Source organism: Dermacentor variabilis, chromosome 3 (assembly GCF_050947875.1).
Source record: "Dermacentor variabilis isolate Ectoservices chromosome 3, ASM5094787v1, whole genome shotgun sequence".
NCBI classification, from domain to species: domain Eukaryota; kingdom Metazoa; phylum Arthropoda; class Arachnida; order Ixodida; family Ixodidae; genus Dermacentor; species Dermacentor variabilis.
Genome location: NC_134570.1, coordinates 153,677,075 through 153,693,226, shown reverse-complemented (window position 1 = coordinate 153,693,226; position 16,152 = coordinate 153,677,075). Strand labels below are relative to the sequence as shown.

Genomic DNA, 16,152 nt, shown 5'->3' with positions numbered 1-16,152 from the left:
GGTGACAACAGACAACGAATAGAACCATTGATAACCTTCGAGAAACTTCCGGTTCGTGCAGGTGCACCGAGCGGTCACGTTTAACATTTATTAGCCAGTAAAAAGTGGTCACTGGAGAAAAATAAATAAGTACACTTGTCAATATTGAGGGTTAACTGTACTGTATCCAGACATGTTATTCAGCAAAATGCGCTTTGAAATGCTACCTCTGCACCAGATTTGAGCATGAACAAGACGGAAGTATGGCCATAAAGCCCATTTATTCCTGTCTTCTTTACACATGTGCAACATTTCATAGACAGAGAAGCTGTTTCTTTGTGTCTCTTAATAACCTATGCTTACCTTTCCATATCTCCCCCCCCCCCTTTTTTTTCCAGACTAATGGCACAACAACAGCTGGGTAGCCATTGAAGTCATCACCTAATTTCAGCGCCATGTGTGCATGTCTGCGAAAGATTGTCTAGTTCGGCAAGTTTCATTACTTCATGACGTGACAAGTAGGTGTCGCCACTTAGCCCGTGGCCCGTTTGTCTGGAACACCTGGGAGCCTCCTGGCACAACTAGAAGCACCACCCACTCTCAACACGCGTGACGTCATCACACCCACCTCTTTCACTGGAGACACCAAAGAGTTGCCTTCGGTGTGGAGTGTGGAATCTCGTGTTATTGAGTGCTAATCAATTTTTAATGTGAGAGACAGGGCTCCAACTAGATGGGTTCCAGCAATGCTGGCAACATTGGTTTAGGTAGTACTTTGCATTACTGCCACTCCGAGTAGATTACACGTGCACGCAATCTGTGGCATGGTGTGCGATGTTGGGTTTAAAGCCAGCAGGAACAAGTTAGGTTATCCTTCCTGTGTTTAGTTTCAGCACAGTTTTGGATGTTCGTCGTGTTGTCGCTTTGATCGACGGTGTGGGATCATTTGAAGGCTATGCCTGCACCTTTTGTATTGTGCCTGGCACAGTGCGTGACTTTGTGTATGGTGAAGGGCAGTGAGATGCAGCGATAGGCCTTGAATAGTTGTGTGCACTGATTCGATAAGTTCAATGCATCGCGAGCGCAGTGCATGCTTTGGTCAGGCGGGACTGTTTTACAGAATATATGCTGAAAGGGCGGACGCAACATGTTCTGCATGGCTGACATGGCAGTAAAAGCACATGGACTTGTGCAGGACTCGGTTTGTACATAGAGAACTCGCGCAGTGGGGAACTTTCTTTTTACGTCATCTTTGAGCCTTTGCACCTCGAAAAAATGCGTGTCGAATGGGAGCATAACTTTTTATGTAAATGCGATGCCACCATAGAAATAGTGAAATAAGGGTCACAAGCCAGCTGGGTTTGTTTCGGTTGGGTCTGTACATGGTTTTTGTGTGTGTGTGTGTGTGTGTGTGTGTGTGTGTGTGTGTGTGTGTGTGTGTGAGAGACTAGGCACATTTTACAACAGTAAACACCATTAAAAGTGGCTCATTTTCAATGCTGTGAGCAGGCCCAAGATTATTGCTGAGCAGGATAACTTCATGACCCTTCATCACTCACATCACCTACTTAATGACCCTGTTTATTCAGTAAGGTACTGGGGTCGGATGGTCATGCCAAAAGCGAAATTGGGTTAGCTGAAGTGCAAGTGAACAGGAATTGAACAAAATAAGGAAAACTTATTCATCTCTTGAAACACTCGAGTTTGAGGGTAGGCATGAAAACATCGGCACGCACGCACCCCATGCACATGTGCGTACACACATGCAGACACACACACACACACGCTTACACAAATAGGGATGACCTGATGACTCGTCATAACCCATGTTGTCTATTTGGTGACCTTGTTTAGCTTAGCATTTTCTTTCTTTTCCTTTCCTTTCTTTGTTTAAGGATTGGGTTTTAGTCACTGTGCTCGAGAATACATTGCATAACATGGAGTGTATGGTTGTAAGGTGGTGTTACAATTTATGGCTCACCTGTTGGTTACTGGATGTTAACATACGGCAACCAGCAGGCATTGTGGATGGTAAATTATGCTAGGCTATAAGTGTATGGTCAGATCAACTGCTACGCTGATCCATCAGTTGTTTAACGCCTTCCGGGCAAGGATTGGTGCTCGATTGTTCAGGGGAAGCGCTAAAGAGCGAATAGTTGAACATACTGGGCATTAACCTTATTTGCGCCTCTGGCCTATCCAGCTTTTAGTTTTTCTCCCGACAGGTGAACTGTTGGCGCAAATGTGCAGCGTCATTAAGTCTACGTTAATGCACCTTTTTCAGTCTTGCAAAGTTTTGACCTATTTTTACCTCCTGTCCAAATGTGCACCAGGGCCACATAATTGGCTGTCAATGCATTTACATCGAATCTGGAGTGGCTGGCAGAAGCATCCCAGTGCACTCAAATTTGCTCCCTTTGATTTGAGCCTTTCTAGCTATCTTAGTTTATATAGAGTAAAGAATCTCCGTTAACCCAGGCCACCTCTCTTGGTTCAACAGACAAATGGTGCTGTTTAAATCATGAGCACTTCTTTTGATTCTTCAAAATAGAGAGGTTGAATCACCTAATAGTTGATTGCTTAGTTTTGCTTTTAAAAAGCAATTTGCGTTCTAATAAATGAGACTTACATTATCAATGCACATGCCTTGAAATTAGAGCGGCTACTGTCAACTCTTTCCGTGTTATCAGTCTGCCTCGTATATTTCAGCAACATGTTCTTGACCCTCTAGGACAGCCACTCTGGAAGTCTTCATTACCTGATGGCTGTAGAGTAATCTGTACATTGTTTAACTGCAAGTATTGAATCAACTCTGTGTTTTAGTTGTTTTTCATCTCCTTATATGTACACTCTGATTGTATCTCGCAAGAGCCTTGCTTACTGTACTTTCATTTATTGCTCAATTGACATGTGATGTAATGATTTGCTTCAGAACTTCGCTAATAATTGCTGTCGTAAAACTGTTTCTTTTTTTCTCATCTCTTTTCTCTGACAAGCCAACATTTTGCTGTCTCGCCATGTTTATTGTTTGTGCAGAATGGTGTAACTTGGTCACGTTTGATCTTCTGCACAAGCATCTCATTTATATTTGCTGCATGCATCCTCATTTTTCATTACTGATACAGTTTTCTAACCTCTTTCGCTTAACATAGTTACAACCACGGCTTCAGTTGTTTTCTTCCTGTCTCGTCGTACCTGAGCTTTAACCAAAGATAGATTAAATATGTACTAAATGCTCGTGACATACTTGTGAGGTGCTGATAACTGTTTGGCCTTTACAGTTGCCTTGGGACAGATGTTTATGACACTGATGCACTGAAGCATATTCCTCAATTTCCCTATGTCATTAAGGCAAAAAGCGGCACTTTCTCTTGTAACCACAGTTGAAATTCGTTGTCTGATTAGCATCTGCAGGCGGGTCATTTATTTTGCTGACGAGTTTAGAATTCACTTCCGTCTTGCATCGATGCATTCCTGTTGAAGTTGAGGCATGCTAACAAGTGCTGTTGCACTCATTACATGCAGTGTGGTTTTTGGGTGCATCACGAAGCCTTCTGCATCCAAACGGATCCACGTGTAGACGCAAATCACATAACCTTCCTACCAGTACCACTGCATATGTCGAAGACTGCGTAGCTACCTGGGCTCCAGCAGTGCATTACCTTATGTTTATGACCCTGACGATATTGTAATCTGAGCTATACATACCAAGTTCGGGGCGTGATCATTACACGGGAAAGGAAAAAAATTGAATTTTGACAGCAAAATTCAGGGGTGCGATCGTTACGCAAGTAAATACAGTAATACACCGGAGAGAAAGGAGGCTCTTGTTAACGCTCAGGACAATGCCTTGTAGCAAAGTATGCTTCGAGGGGTGGTGGTGCAATGAGCACTGGTTACGCCATGTGTAGTACTCTTTGCCTGAGAGACGGTTTGCCCCACTGAGACGGTTAGCGGCACTTTGAGCGAGTGCCTTTCGCCGCAGTGAGCGCCACTTTAGCGGCACACTGCTAGGCAGGAAAGTCTCGTTTAGAATTTATAGCAGTGTCGATTGGTAAATCAGTTGCCAGGTTACCATGTGCTTTATCATTTGGGCAATATTTGCAGAACATTAACATGATCACTCATCATTAGTGAAGATGAGACGACATTGCGTCCAACATGCGAGCGTTTGGAAGTTCCAAGAGTTGCAAAGCGTCGGCGCTTGAATAACGAGACAGGTTTCTTTGGCAGAGGAAGAATGGCTGTTTCTATATGTGGGGGAAGCTTAGAACATCTAATATCACAATAAAACTGGTTCCAGAATTAGTGTTGGCTGTGCACTGAGTACTATTTCAATTATTTTTGATGCACTGTTAATGAGGATATGCACTTTGACGCCGTGAAAGGTGTTTGATGAACGCACTGTCTGCCAATTGCATTCCACAGTGAGTAATCGCTACACTTTGCTGTCTGACAGCCTGTGAGTGACACTACCAGCAAAGTGCACTTGCTCAAAATGACACTACATTTGCCCGTTTGACAGGTGTATAAAAGCTGGAAAAGACTGCCTTAATGAGCCAAAGTTTCCACATGACATATTTGCTCTAACTTGGCACCTGCAGTTACAAAAAATAACTCGTCACTTTTTTCTTAGAGTTCAAAAGTAAAGACCACTGCATGCTTCAGCCCCGGAAGGTTAATTTCTGTTGAGACTGGGTTGCAGATGCAAATGATCCTGTCTCTCACGATTTGGTGTGTGAAGAAGTTTATTGAAGTGAAGCCACAGGGAGAAAGTGGCCTGTTTATTCATGCAAGCTGTAGTTTGGGTCTGTAGATAGTAAATAGCTATGGGCAACAGCAACAGGATGACAAGACAATGAGTTCTTAAAATAGCTCGCTGTTCTTAAATAGCAGCACTGTCAGTGGTGTTGCATATGTGCATTCGTTGTAAACAAGTTTATGGATTACGGAATCTGTGAAAACTGAGTATTTCGAAGCTGTTGGCGAATGTTGCCAGTAAAGCTATACAGAACTAATTTGCAGGGCAGAACTCCAAAGTACCAGGCTGCAGAAACGTTGAGCTTTTCCTCAGATCCCATGGTACGCAAACTTTTTACACTGACTGTACTATCTGTCACAAAAGCCTTTATGCCAAAGCACTCTTGCCTGAACTGGACTGTGACAGCGATTTACTTGCTACCTCCAACTTGCTTATTAGATTCAGTGACCCGGAGGAGGCTATGGTCTCAAATTAGCCCAGTAATCCAGTCTGGCCAAGAATGCTTTGGCCTGGGAAATTGTGCAGTGGACAGTACTTGGCATCTGGTAGACTGAACCATGATGCATTAAAAGCTACTTCTGTAAAACACTTAGAAATTGCGTCAACCAGTGAACCAACTATATACATGCTTGTCTTAGTGTGTGCATTGTTGGGGCTTGCTTGCCAAAAGACTGACAGCCAGGCGTCATTTGCACAGGTTACATGGCCGGCTTACACTCTTGAAACTTTAGCAGTGTTGCTCAGCAACATCAGACGTGTGCCCCTGGAGCCATTTAGCTGCTGATACTCAAAATAAAGCACCTGCAAACTGTTCACAAAGAGTTAGCGCCGCGCCTCGGTGACATTTTGTACGGAACGAACAACAAGAGTGAACGTAGTGCGTAATAGTATTGCATCTTGTAGTATGAAACACATTATGATGATGGCTCTGCTGGTATTGATAACAACAGGCTGCTCACAAGCCTGGCTGTTAGCCACCTGATTGTTGTGTATGTGCATTAGCTTGTTACGTAACTTGTGTATAGTATATAATACCATGTGGTCAGTCTAGGCTGGATGCCGCTCGTTGAGTTGGGACTGGGTGCCATTTGCTTTGCCACCTTTGGTCTGAGGCAAATTAATTCTTTGGCATCGGTATTCAACTCTGTGCCACCTGTTTAGGTGCAATAAGTGTCCCCTTCACAATATTCCTGGCTCACATCTCCACATGGTGTGCTGCTGAGATGTCTTGTGAAATCAGCCTTCAGGAGACCACTGAAGATGAATATGCTAAACCAAAATTTATTTGTTTGTTTAGCTTGTTCAGTTGCCCTTCTGGCCCTCAGGGCATATAGAGGAGAGCGGGTTTTGTTCACTCGGTATTCTCGCGTCATTTGCTAAAACGACATGCACGACAAACTGTGCTTGTTCTATTGTATGTGTCTCTGTTGATACAGTTCTGCCCAAGAATACTCTTGCAACCTTTAAGTGAGGTTTACCAGGACACACAAATTTACGCCCTTTGAAGTTCTCGCACTTGTGCAGCGTATCAAGCCCACTTTGTGTGGGTTCCCGTCACTAGGGCTTCTTGCACGTGTTTATATATTGTATAACAAGCCTTACGCATCTTACACATGCATGCATTTTCTTTCAAAAGATCATTCTCGTATCCTATAGAAATTTTGATGACTGAACTGCACCTTTCCATGGCACCTAGTCTCCCAATGAGGGCTGATAGCAGAGTATCATTGTTGAGATGAGCAAGTATGAGAAACTGCATGTATAGAGAAGTGGCGGGGCATACTAGAAGTTGTCTTGCATGCATGCCTAGAATGGGTGTTTCGTACTTGATGTTGCAAAGAGTGCTACAGATATATATTACAAGTTAGGAGTTCAAGCAAGTGTTCGTATAAGTGCAGTCTCATGTTTGACGCGTGTACCATAAATTGCACACATTCAAAACTCCTCTGCAAACTGAAGCTGAGCGCCGAAGAATGAGTGCCCACCGAAGGATACAAAATCTAAAAAAAAAAAAAATTAGAAACATAGTCAACGTTCAGGGCCGCTATGAGTTGCTTGTTTTCAAACCAAACTGCTTCCTCATTTTCCTTGCACTGTTGTAGTTAGGTGATTGCTTGTTCTATTTTTACGGTGTACTCCTCACGTTCAACGAGTTCTCATAGACAATTAGAGTACATCTTTTCTTTCTAAAGCTTACAAAACTTAGCATGATTTGGAGAAAACAAGCTGCACATTTGCTCGGCAATGCATACTACTGACACCATTGCTGCTCCTGCCAAGAGCGATTAAAGTAATGCAGTGCTTTCAGCGTAGTTTAGTTTTGGAACCAGGTTGCTGTCCTAACGTTGAAACCACTCAAATTTCACAAGTTTCACGCATGTATTGCTTGTGCAGTTGCAACTGATAAACTGGCACTTGGGTTGCCATGTGGCTTGTAATAAGCACCTTAGCATTTAGTTTAATTTTCTTTTGTTGCAGTTGCTTGCTTGCTTGCACATACAAGTACACATGTGAGTCCGTGTGCATGCATGTGCGTAATACGTACATATGCAGTGTGCGGCTGCGACTTAAACCTCAGGGATAGTGCAAGAAATCGTATTGATAATGCTTCCCATGAACTCAAGGTAGCTGGCTCGGCGAGGACAACAATTGCTGATGAGTAGATATTTATAAAGCTGAGCAGCCATGCTCTCGTTTGTGGCAGACTAGAGCGTTCACCCTGAATTTGTATATCTACCATCCACTTTTATACCAGCTGCCCCCTTCACACCGACTCGCCCCTAATTGAAGCTAGTTGATGTTAAACAGCAGTGATTGGTTATTAAGCAGACACGTTACTGTGTCAGGCAGTTTCTAGCATGACAGTAATGTGCCAGCCACATCTTTGGCATACTGTGTCTATCCTAGGTTTTCAGCTTTTATGTAACGCTTGGCAGAAGGGTTTCAATGCATGCTTATTGGTTACCTTGATGGCTCAAGGCTAGCATGTTAAGTGGTATGTTGCGCCAAGTGTTAAGACCGTTATTGAGAACTTTGTCTTTCAGATGCCTTCACTAGCTTGTCAATTGCCAGCAGCGGCAGCAAAGGGGAAATGGCATGTTTGTGTGGTAGGCAGTGTGGTAGGTAGCACCTGTGTTGTTGTAGCTCTCTCATGGCTAATAGCCAGTGTTGATTGAGCAGTTTATTCTTTTTTCCTAATGGCTGCTCACTGTACATTGTGCAGCTGGCCAAAAATTAACTGCATGGGATCGCTTGCAAGCTCCACGTAGTTTCTGTGCGATTGATGGCATATTTGGCTCCAAACGTGTGGTGCACCTCGCAAACTATCACAACTACATTATGTTTTTTCACATTTTTACATGCTGCACTGTCATATTGCAAATTTTTGTTAACCAGCCCACACTCTAAGGGTTCTCACACAGTGCAGCGATCGCATTTCATTCTTGGCCAGCTGTGCAGCCATGTAGCCACCACTCACATTTGTTTTACTCGCGTCATTGCTTGTGCCTGCAAGCACTAATTCCACACAGAGTAACTAAAGAACACATGTCAACAGCTTTTTGTTGACATACTGGCCATAATATTCACGCTAATTGGTTAAAGAAAGGCCAAGGCTTTCTATGTGCGTTAACGTGTCTCAATAAGTGCTTTCCTCTTTTCCGATGTTTTTTTACTGACGTTTTACTGACATGCATATGGCCAACAGGTAGTTCAGTGCTTCACTCTTTGACTTGGCTGAACTTCGTATTTTGAATCCGTATGAGTCGTTTTCTTGGCCATCCTTGGATTTCCCTGTGACAATAGGGCCCGTTTGTTAGAACACACAAAGGATGAACTTACGTCAGTGTAAATTGGCGAACAAACATTGGCAATTATAGCATTAGGTTGTCCCTGGGCGCCATATGGAAGTGTGAGACGTGTCACTCGGTGCTTAGCTCACTCTATGCCACACAGCTATACATGTGGCAAGAATGCTCACTAAGTTGCCAACCATACTACCAACAATGTGACTGTGACGGTTGGTTTTGCTTGAGGCAGAAGCGTGGTTGCAGCTTAAGTCTTTCTTCAGCAATGTGCAAGCCTACTTACGAGCAGCAGTGACAAGCAGCTGTGGGCCCAGTAGAATTTTGGCTACGAAAGTGTAATGTTTTGAAACAGTACCAAGCATACTGATACTTGTCATCATAGTTCTTGGAGTGGGTCTCTGCATTGTGGAAGAATGCCTTACACTACAGCCAGGCTTCTGAGTGGCATTTGCATTAACCTAGCACCAAATGATGCACCTCACACTGCTATTGGGCACCTAGAGACGACCTGGTGCTGTTACTGATGTCATTTGTTCCCCAACTTACCTTGGTGTAAACTTATCCCAGGGGTCAGTGCACTCTATCAAAATGACACAGCTTTTTGAAAGCTACAAGCTTTGCAATAGCTTGTAGTGTTAGCTGTGGTTTCAGTAATAGCTCAAGCACATGAGTTTACCTTTATTTTTATTTTTTTTTTTGTCATTCAGGGCTGGTCTTTCATTTGCTTTTTAATTTGCAATTTTGATAGCTTTCGAAGTGCAGTGTGGGCTATATATAGTATTCACATATAAGCTGAGGCCACATTGCTTTTTAGATATGTGTGCTGTAGATATACATCAAGACCTTTCTTTTTTGCCGTAAGGTGTGTACAAGGTCTTGTATGTTACGTGCTTTCTGAAATCTAGTTTAGCACAAGGGGACGAAAAAAGAAGACTATAGCTGCTTGGCTGCCAGCCAGGTCTGTCCTGTTGTCAACCTTGTAAGTTTTCACTTGTTTACAACTGTTTATAGATGTCTCTCATCATTCCCTCTTTTCTTTTTTCTCTCTTGCTCTCCGGTCTGTTTACCGCAGCTGTTGCCTTAGTTGTGTATTCATTGCCATTAGCTTTTTCATGTTCTGTGCCGTGAAAAACACAAATTTAAACCAAGCACCAGAAGCTTTGTGTCAGAAAGTGTATCAGAATGTCTACTGCAGGGAGCGATAAAACTTGTAAGCTCTAATGAGAATGAGGAATATGACCAGTTCTGTTCACTTTTGAAGGGTCCCGCACTCTTGTAGTGTGCTTTGGTGTTCCTCGTTGCTCATTGCTTCAACGATAGCTTGTCACTGTGCTCGTGTGCCGATGCCCTTGAAACCATTTAAGTGTATCTTGTGTTACTGCTGTTTCTTTGTCCTGTGTATAGAATATTCTATTTTCTGTTCGCAGGCACTGCCATGTAGGAAATGTTGGTCTGTCAATGCAACCACTATTATCACACAGTTGTGCATGGGGGCGCTAGTTTAACACGAACTGCGAAACACCGTATAGTCGTCTACATGCCTATAGCTTGCCAGTTGCAGTCTGACCAGTGGTGTAGTAGTCTCACCACTCCTGTAGTAGCATCTTGCCATAGTAGCATCTTGGCAGCGCATGTTTGCTTCCCTGTAAGTGTTTTTTTATAACATGCATGTCTTAGAAGCAGATTATATTTCAGTAATATATGAGGCTGCACTTTTTGGTAAGATTTTGTTTGTGGGACCATTTTTTAAATCGAATGTTATCCCTCCGTACGATGTTGTGCGTCATGGAGCCTTCTTGTCGTGCATTTCATTTGCATTTTGTCTTGCCGTTCTGCGTTTTTTGCAACCGTCTGACTGTTTCTTTTTTCTTGAAACAAAAGGTGCGAACCTGTACGTGAACATCTGTCGATCACCTTTATAAATGTATTGAGCAGAGATTTTACATGATGTTCATTCCCAACGTGCAGCGATGAAGTTCACGACGGTAATTATGGTGATGTGCACCAAAATGTAGATGTCTTCTTTTTTGTTACTTTTTGTATATTTATAGAACGAAGAGAGGGAAAAAGCGCGTAAACACAATGCCATGCGTGGTGTCTGCGTGTACTTCTCGCAGGCCTTTTTGTATTGAGCAATGAATACATAGATGTTAATTAAAATGATTACATGTTACTGTGTTGCTTTTGCCATGCATTTGCCAGCCACACACCTGGCTGTTGAGAATGAATGCTCATGTTGAGTGAAATGGCTGTACTTCATTCAGTGTCCACATTGTTCTACTGCAGCCACCATTCTTCTGGAAAGTACAACCAAGTGAGTGAAGTTCGAACTTGCAGTATTGTCTCTCACCTCATGCCAATTTTAGTTCGTAAAGTAAGAATGACAAGCTTCCTTTAAATAACTGTTCATACCAGCTACTGCGGGGCCTTTTGATAAATTGCCTCGCAGTGTATACACTAAGATACTCATTTACTCTGTGCAAGTATTATTTGAGGTCATTTGTAAGGAATTGCAAAACGCCAATCATCTGAATATGTTGTACATACCTGGCTAAATCTAACTTTCGCCTTATTTGAACAACCGCAGCCAGTGTATGTGGTAAACCCAGATAAAATGACGCCATTGCATGCTTTGTGCTTGCCCTGAGATTAATAATATTCATGTAGAGGTACCTGGCTTACAAGCTAACCAACTTGGCAACTCTGAACACATTTTGTTAGTTGCTTCCGTGGTGCCTGCATATGATGAGCCTGCATGCTTTTATTGTAACTTGCTTCTTTCGTTATGTTGCCCATACCCACTTGACAGAAAAATAGCCAGATCATCACTTTGCATCCACTGAACACAAAGAACTTGTGGCAAATTGCACTCTTTTTGATTATGATACGGGGATTAATGATGCAAGGGCCAGATCTAGCCAAAGGGTGCTATAAATGGGACTGAGTCGTCGATGGTAGAATGAGTTCCAATGATACATGTGATAAAGCTGTTGAGAAAATACATGCTATTGAAGTATGGGCATGTACATAGCAAAATGTATTGGGAGCATAAATCTGTCATGATTAAGCTAAAAAAGAAACCAAAAGTGTCATGCTCACTTTCACTGAGCCCCATCGGAGCCCTTTAACATCACGGCCCGAAATTGTGTCCTATGCTTATGCAAGCACAGCAGCTACAACATCCACTGGCATTCAGTGCAACAGGTCATTTAAACAAATAACTTGTGATGTGCCTACATCTTTAAGAAACTCTATTACAGTTTTGTTACTGAAAAGTGGGCCTGTACTACGAAAAAGCAGAGTTTAGAAAGGTATTCTGTCTATATGCAAGAAAAGAAATTAGTTTTTTTTTCTTTCTATCTATGCTTCACCACATTGTATGAGACTGTGAAGTACTATCAATCTCTCTCTCCCCACACATGCTGCACACAGTGGGGTGCGTGCAAATATTCAAAGCTTTCTAATAACAAATTGAATACTGACCTACTCGATTCAGTCTTCCAATTGAGTTGTCCCTATTCATAAACATGAATATTTTTTCAATACTTATCGAATATTTCCAAACATAAACTGTGCGCACTTGATCAAACACGAAATTGGAGCAAATGTATGATACATTTTATCATCCTGCAGGATAGTATATGCTAGTACAGGCATAAAACTAAAATTACATAATGGAGCAGGCTATGTCATTTGAGGAGGCAGACTTCACCTGCCGTACAGCAATCACTCACTCTGGAGTGCTGTGTGTGCAAACAAACACAAACTTAGCATTTGTAGCCATTTTCATGGCTACTATACTGAACTGTACCCCCTTCAGTCACGAATGATGGTATTCTGCCAGGACATTTTTCGAGCTTGCAGGTATGAATGTTTCAGGTGTCCAGAGTTCGAAAAAAAAAATTCCCCTCTCTAGGAATATTATTTTGCAAAGTCAATCGCGTCCTCATATGGAGACATCGTGACTCAATACTTTCTATCGCAAGTTCACTATGCCACTTTAAAGGAAGAAGGGGCATTATCTATTCAGGGTTGTGCGAGTGGTGCATCGACTGGTTGACAGGTTGTGATATTTGAAGAAGTGATCCTGAGCTGCGATGCACAGAAAAACATCGCATTTCCGGCAGTGGCCCCGGTTTCTACCACACACTTCTCATACTTGCTTTGCTAAGGAAACGGCAACTGGACTTGCTGGGGCCAGTGGTCCTTTGCATCCTACCTCACACAATCGCATCATGTTTAGAGCAAGGATGGTGACTCAAAATGAGCTATTCAGGTTGGACATTAAAAGAAAATGCTAAATTTCAGCACAGACAAAATTCTCAAATACAAAAACAGAAAACAGTCTGTACTGCTTCTGCAGGTCAACTTCGCCCAAACAAAATTCTGTTGTTCTGGGACCAAACTAGGAATCTCTCGTATCTGGACAACCATTCGAGGAAGCGACATAATTGCCAGACTGACGTTGTTCGTTTCATGGTCCGGAAATGTGAGCATTTACCACCTTCATGACGAAACAGTGCGTACGACGATTTGTGCATTTAAAAAATGCCACCACTTAAAACTAAAAGGAACACTGAAAAACACAGTTTAATTCTTCGACGGTGAACTAGATTGCCCAAGAAGTCCAAAAAGTGTCGGTGGTTTTAAGTTTTCGCACAGTGGCTATGGTTCGCCGGCGTGGTAAAAAAGATTGAGTGAGTCACAGTGTCTCCAAATGGAGACTCGGATGAAAACAGGATCAAAACTATTCAGTAATAGAACTATGAGTATTGTGCAACTGTTTTTCTTTAAAAGTAGCTCTTTCTTCACATAAAACAGGGTTTTTAACCGTTCTGAATGTTTGAGGCTGCTGCAAAAGAGAAATTTGAGCAGCGACAAACCAGAGCTTCCGTAAAACATGGAGTCGTCCGTCTTCAAACATCTTTTTCTCTAGTAGTGTTTCGTCGCTTCATCAGATGGCGTTCATTGCATTTATGTATGCTTCCCATATTATCCCCACCAGTGTGCAGTGTCACTCCTTCGCTTTTTGATGAAAAACGCAACATAGAAAGTCGTATCTTCATATGGAGACACCGTGACTGAAAGGGGTACCGTACCCATAACAGCCATGTAACCATGATTGGATGTAGTAGCAAACAGGAAATGGACGTGCAATGTGTAACTATTGATCAGGTTTGAAGGGCTTCGCAAGATAAGTCCAAGGAAAATGTGGCAGGAGAAGATGAAATAACAGTTGATTTGATAAAACATGGAGGAGATATTGCACTGGAATCTTGCAGTCCTTTATTCACAATGCCTAACAACGCTAAGCATACCAGACTTTAAAGAATGCGAGCATAATTACAAGAATGGAGGTGTTTAAGAATTGGAAGAACTACAGACCCATTTCTTTAGTCTCAGTATTGTACAAGATATTCACTATCAAATAGAATAAGGGATACACTTGACCACAATATTCCATGATGGATCTCATCCAATAAGACATTTGAGACCGTAGCCAACCTCTCTGTATGACCTTTGAAAAGTACATATTTGGTTCAAGAGACAATAGTGGTCATGGAGGCATTGCAAAGAAGTAGAAGCATACATGTATGCCTTATTGCAGTAGCGTAAAGTCACGCTTTCTCAGTGCATAGTTTTAGGCAGGCACCCTGAACAAAGCTTATGGAAAACTTTTGAAGACATTATTGCCATCCATAAATATTCTGAAAATTGTGTCGGCATGCCTCCACTATCGCTACACAGCTGTAAAATCATGCATCTATTCAGCCTGTGATTTCGTTCTCTTAACAATCATATTGTACGTCATCATCTGTTTTTTTCTGCACCCAATTGTACATCCAGTATATATTGATATCAACATGCAATAAATATTGGTTCTAGTCAGCACAGTGTTGGATCTCCTCTCATTGTCCTGTTTTTAGCACTGTTCCCTTCAAGAGCTTTATTAATATTTTACCTTCAGGTACCACATACAAATAATAGGAAACATGGAACAGCAATGCAAAACTTTTTACATCAGTGATTTCTTTGGGCAGTGTTAAGGTTGACAATTTTGCCTCCTTCAGGAACTCCGTTGAATAAACTTCCTCTAAGCATCTGCCATCCTGGTGTCCTTTCACTACAAGATTTCGAAGGTTATGGTCAGATACAGACAAAGGAAACTCTGTTTGGGTCTTGGGTGCAGTAGTAAATTTCTTAGCATGACTGTGAAAAATTTACGAGGTGCCCAGCATAACCAATATAATCCTGACAAAAGTGTATGGGAGGCTATGCTTGTAGTATATGATGTCTAACAATGCTGCAAGGCAGTGCAAATGCCATAGACATGCATGCATCTTTGTGACATGCACTGCTGTGTCTTAACACCTTCAAGACAGTTTCACAAACTTTTTTTTAGCAATACCCGACTCAACGTTGCTAAATTTTCTAAAAGCCATTATTCTACGTACATATACCACTGCTCACAATGCTTTTGTCACCAGTTGCAAAATGATGCATTCAGCTGCAAGTCGTCGTTGCATACCATAACGCCATATGAGACCTTTCATTTGCATTTAAAGCAGATGGTATAGAAATAAAAAACAAGTGCAGAGATCATGTATCTCTTTGCATAGTATGTAAATGTAATGATTCAGGAAAGCTTTGCTTATAGTGTATTGCAACAAAGGCAATGGATTTGCTGCAATTTAGCACCTAATAGACCAATCTCACCATGCCTAGCATGCAGATGCATGCTTTTTTCCTGCCATGTTACTTGTAGTTCTTAGGAGAATTTGGAACACGGTGGGAAGGCACTGCGTAATAGTTATAGAGTTTGCATATTCACCAACATGAGTTTTGTGGAAGCAGTGGTGGTGGTCAGAGTGCATATTCAGCGACTACACTTCTGGCCAAGTTGAGGGGCTGGAGACGTGAAAGTTCATTATCTCAATGTGAATGGCATGTGTTTCAAAGCTTGCATCTGTTAACATGCACCAGCTATGTGAAGCAGATTCTTTTCTGTTTGCGGCAGAAAATACTCAAGGAAGTATATAAAGGAAGAAAAAAAAAGTTGCTCTCCAATGACGTTTTGCATTAATATCCAAGCTTGACAATCCCAAATTACGACACCTTGCATATAAATGGTGGTGGTCATGTGTTTACATTTCAGCAGTGACTCGACCAAGGATATAATCTGCATGCATGTTTAAATATAAGGACATGCATTGAAATTTACTTAATGATGTTTATTTGCTTGAAGAAAATGCTTTTGCAATGGTTAATATCACATACACTATGAGGAACTTGGAAGCAGTAAGCTTTGAATGGAATAAGGAAAGCAGAAACTTCAAACGAGATGGATAGAGAGACAGACACAGGACTCTCTTTCTGTCCCGTTTGAAGTTTGCACTTTCCGCTATTAGACTGATAATGAACCAACTAGCCCAGCAAAGGATTTTCTTAAATGGTAAGCTTTATGGCTTATTTGACTTGCTGTTTTCAAGCACTCTAATAGTTGTACGAAGCAACAAAGTTGGGTTGCACAATTTTTGTTACAAGGTGCTTGTTGGCACGTTTTCTTGATTCATTAAAGGACCTTAAAGATGAGCAATAATGCTT

General features: G+C 42.0%; 1 protein-coding gene across 1 annotated transcript in view; it reads left to right on the top strand.

The window, feature by feature from the left end:
- Hip1 (Huntingtin interacting protein 1) overlaps window positions 1-10,721 on the top strand; it is a 122,205-nt gene extending 111,484 nt beyond the window's left edge. The window contains exon 30 of the mRNA XM_075686550.1: window positions 378-10,721. Coding sequence (XP_075542665.1) covers window positions 378-404 — 27 coding nt within the window. The 3' untranslated portion in view covers window positions 405-10,721. The remainder of the gene's footprint in view (window positions 1-377) is intronic.
- The last annotated feature ends 5,431 nt before the right edge of the window (window positions 10,722-16,152 follow it).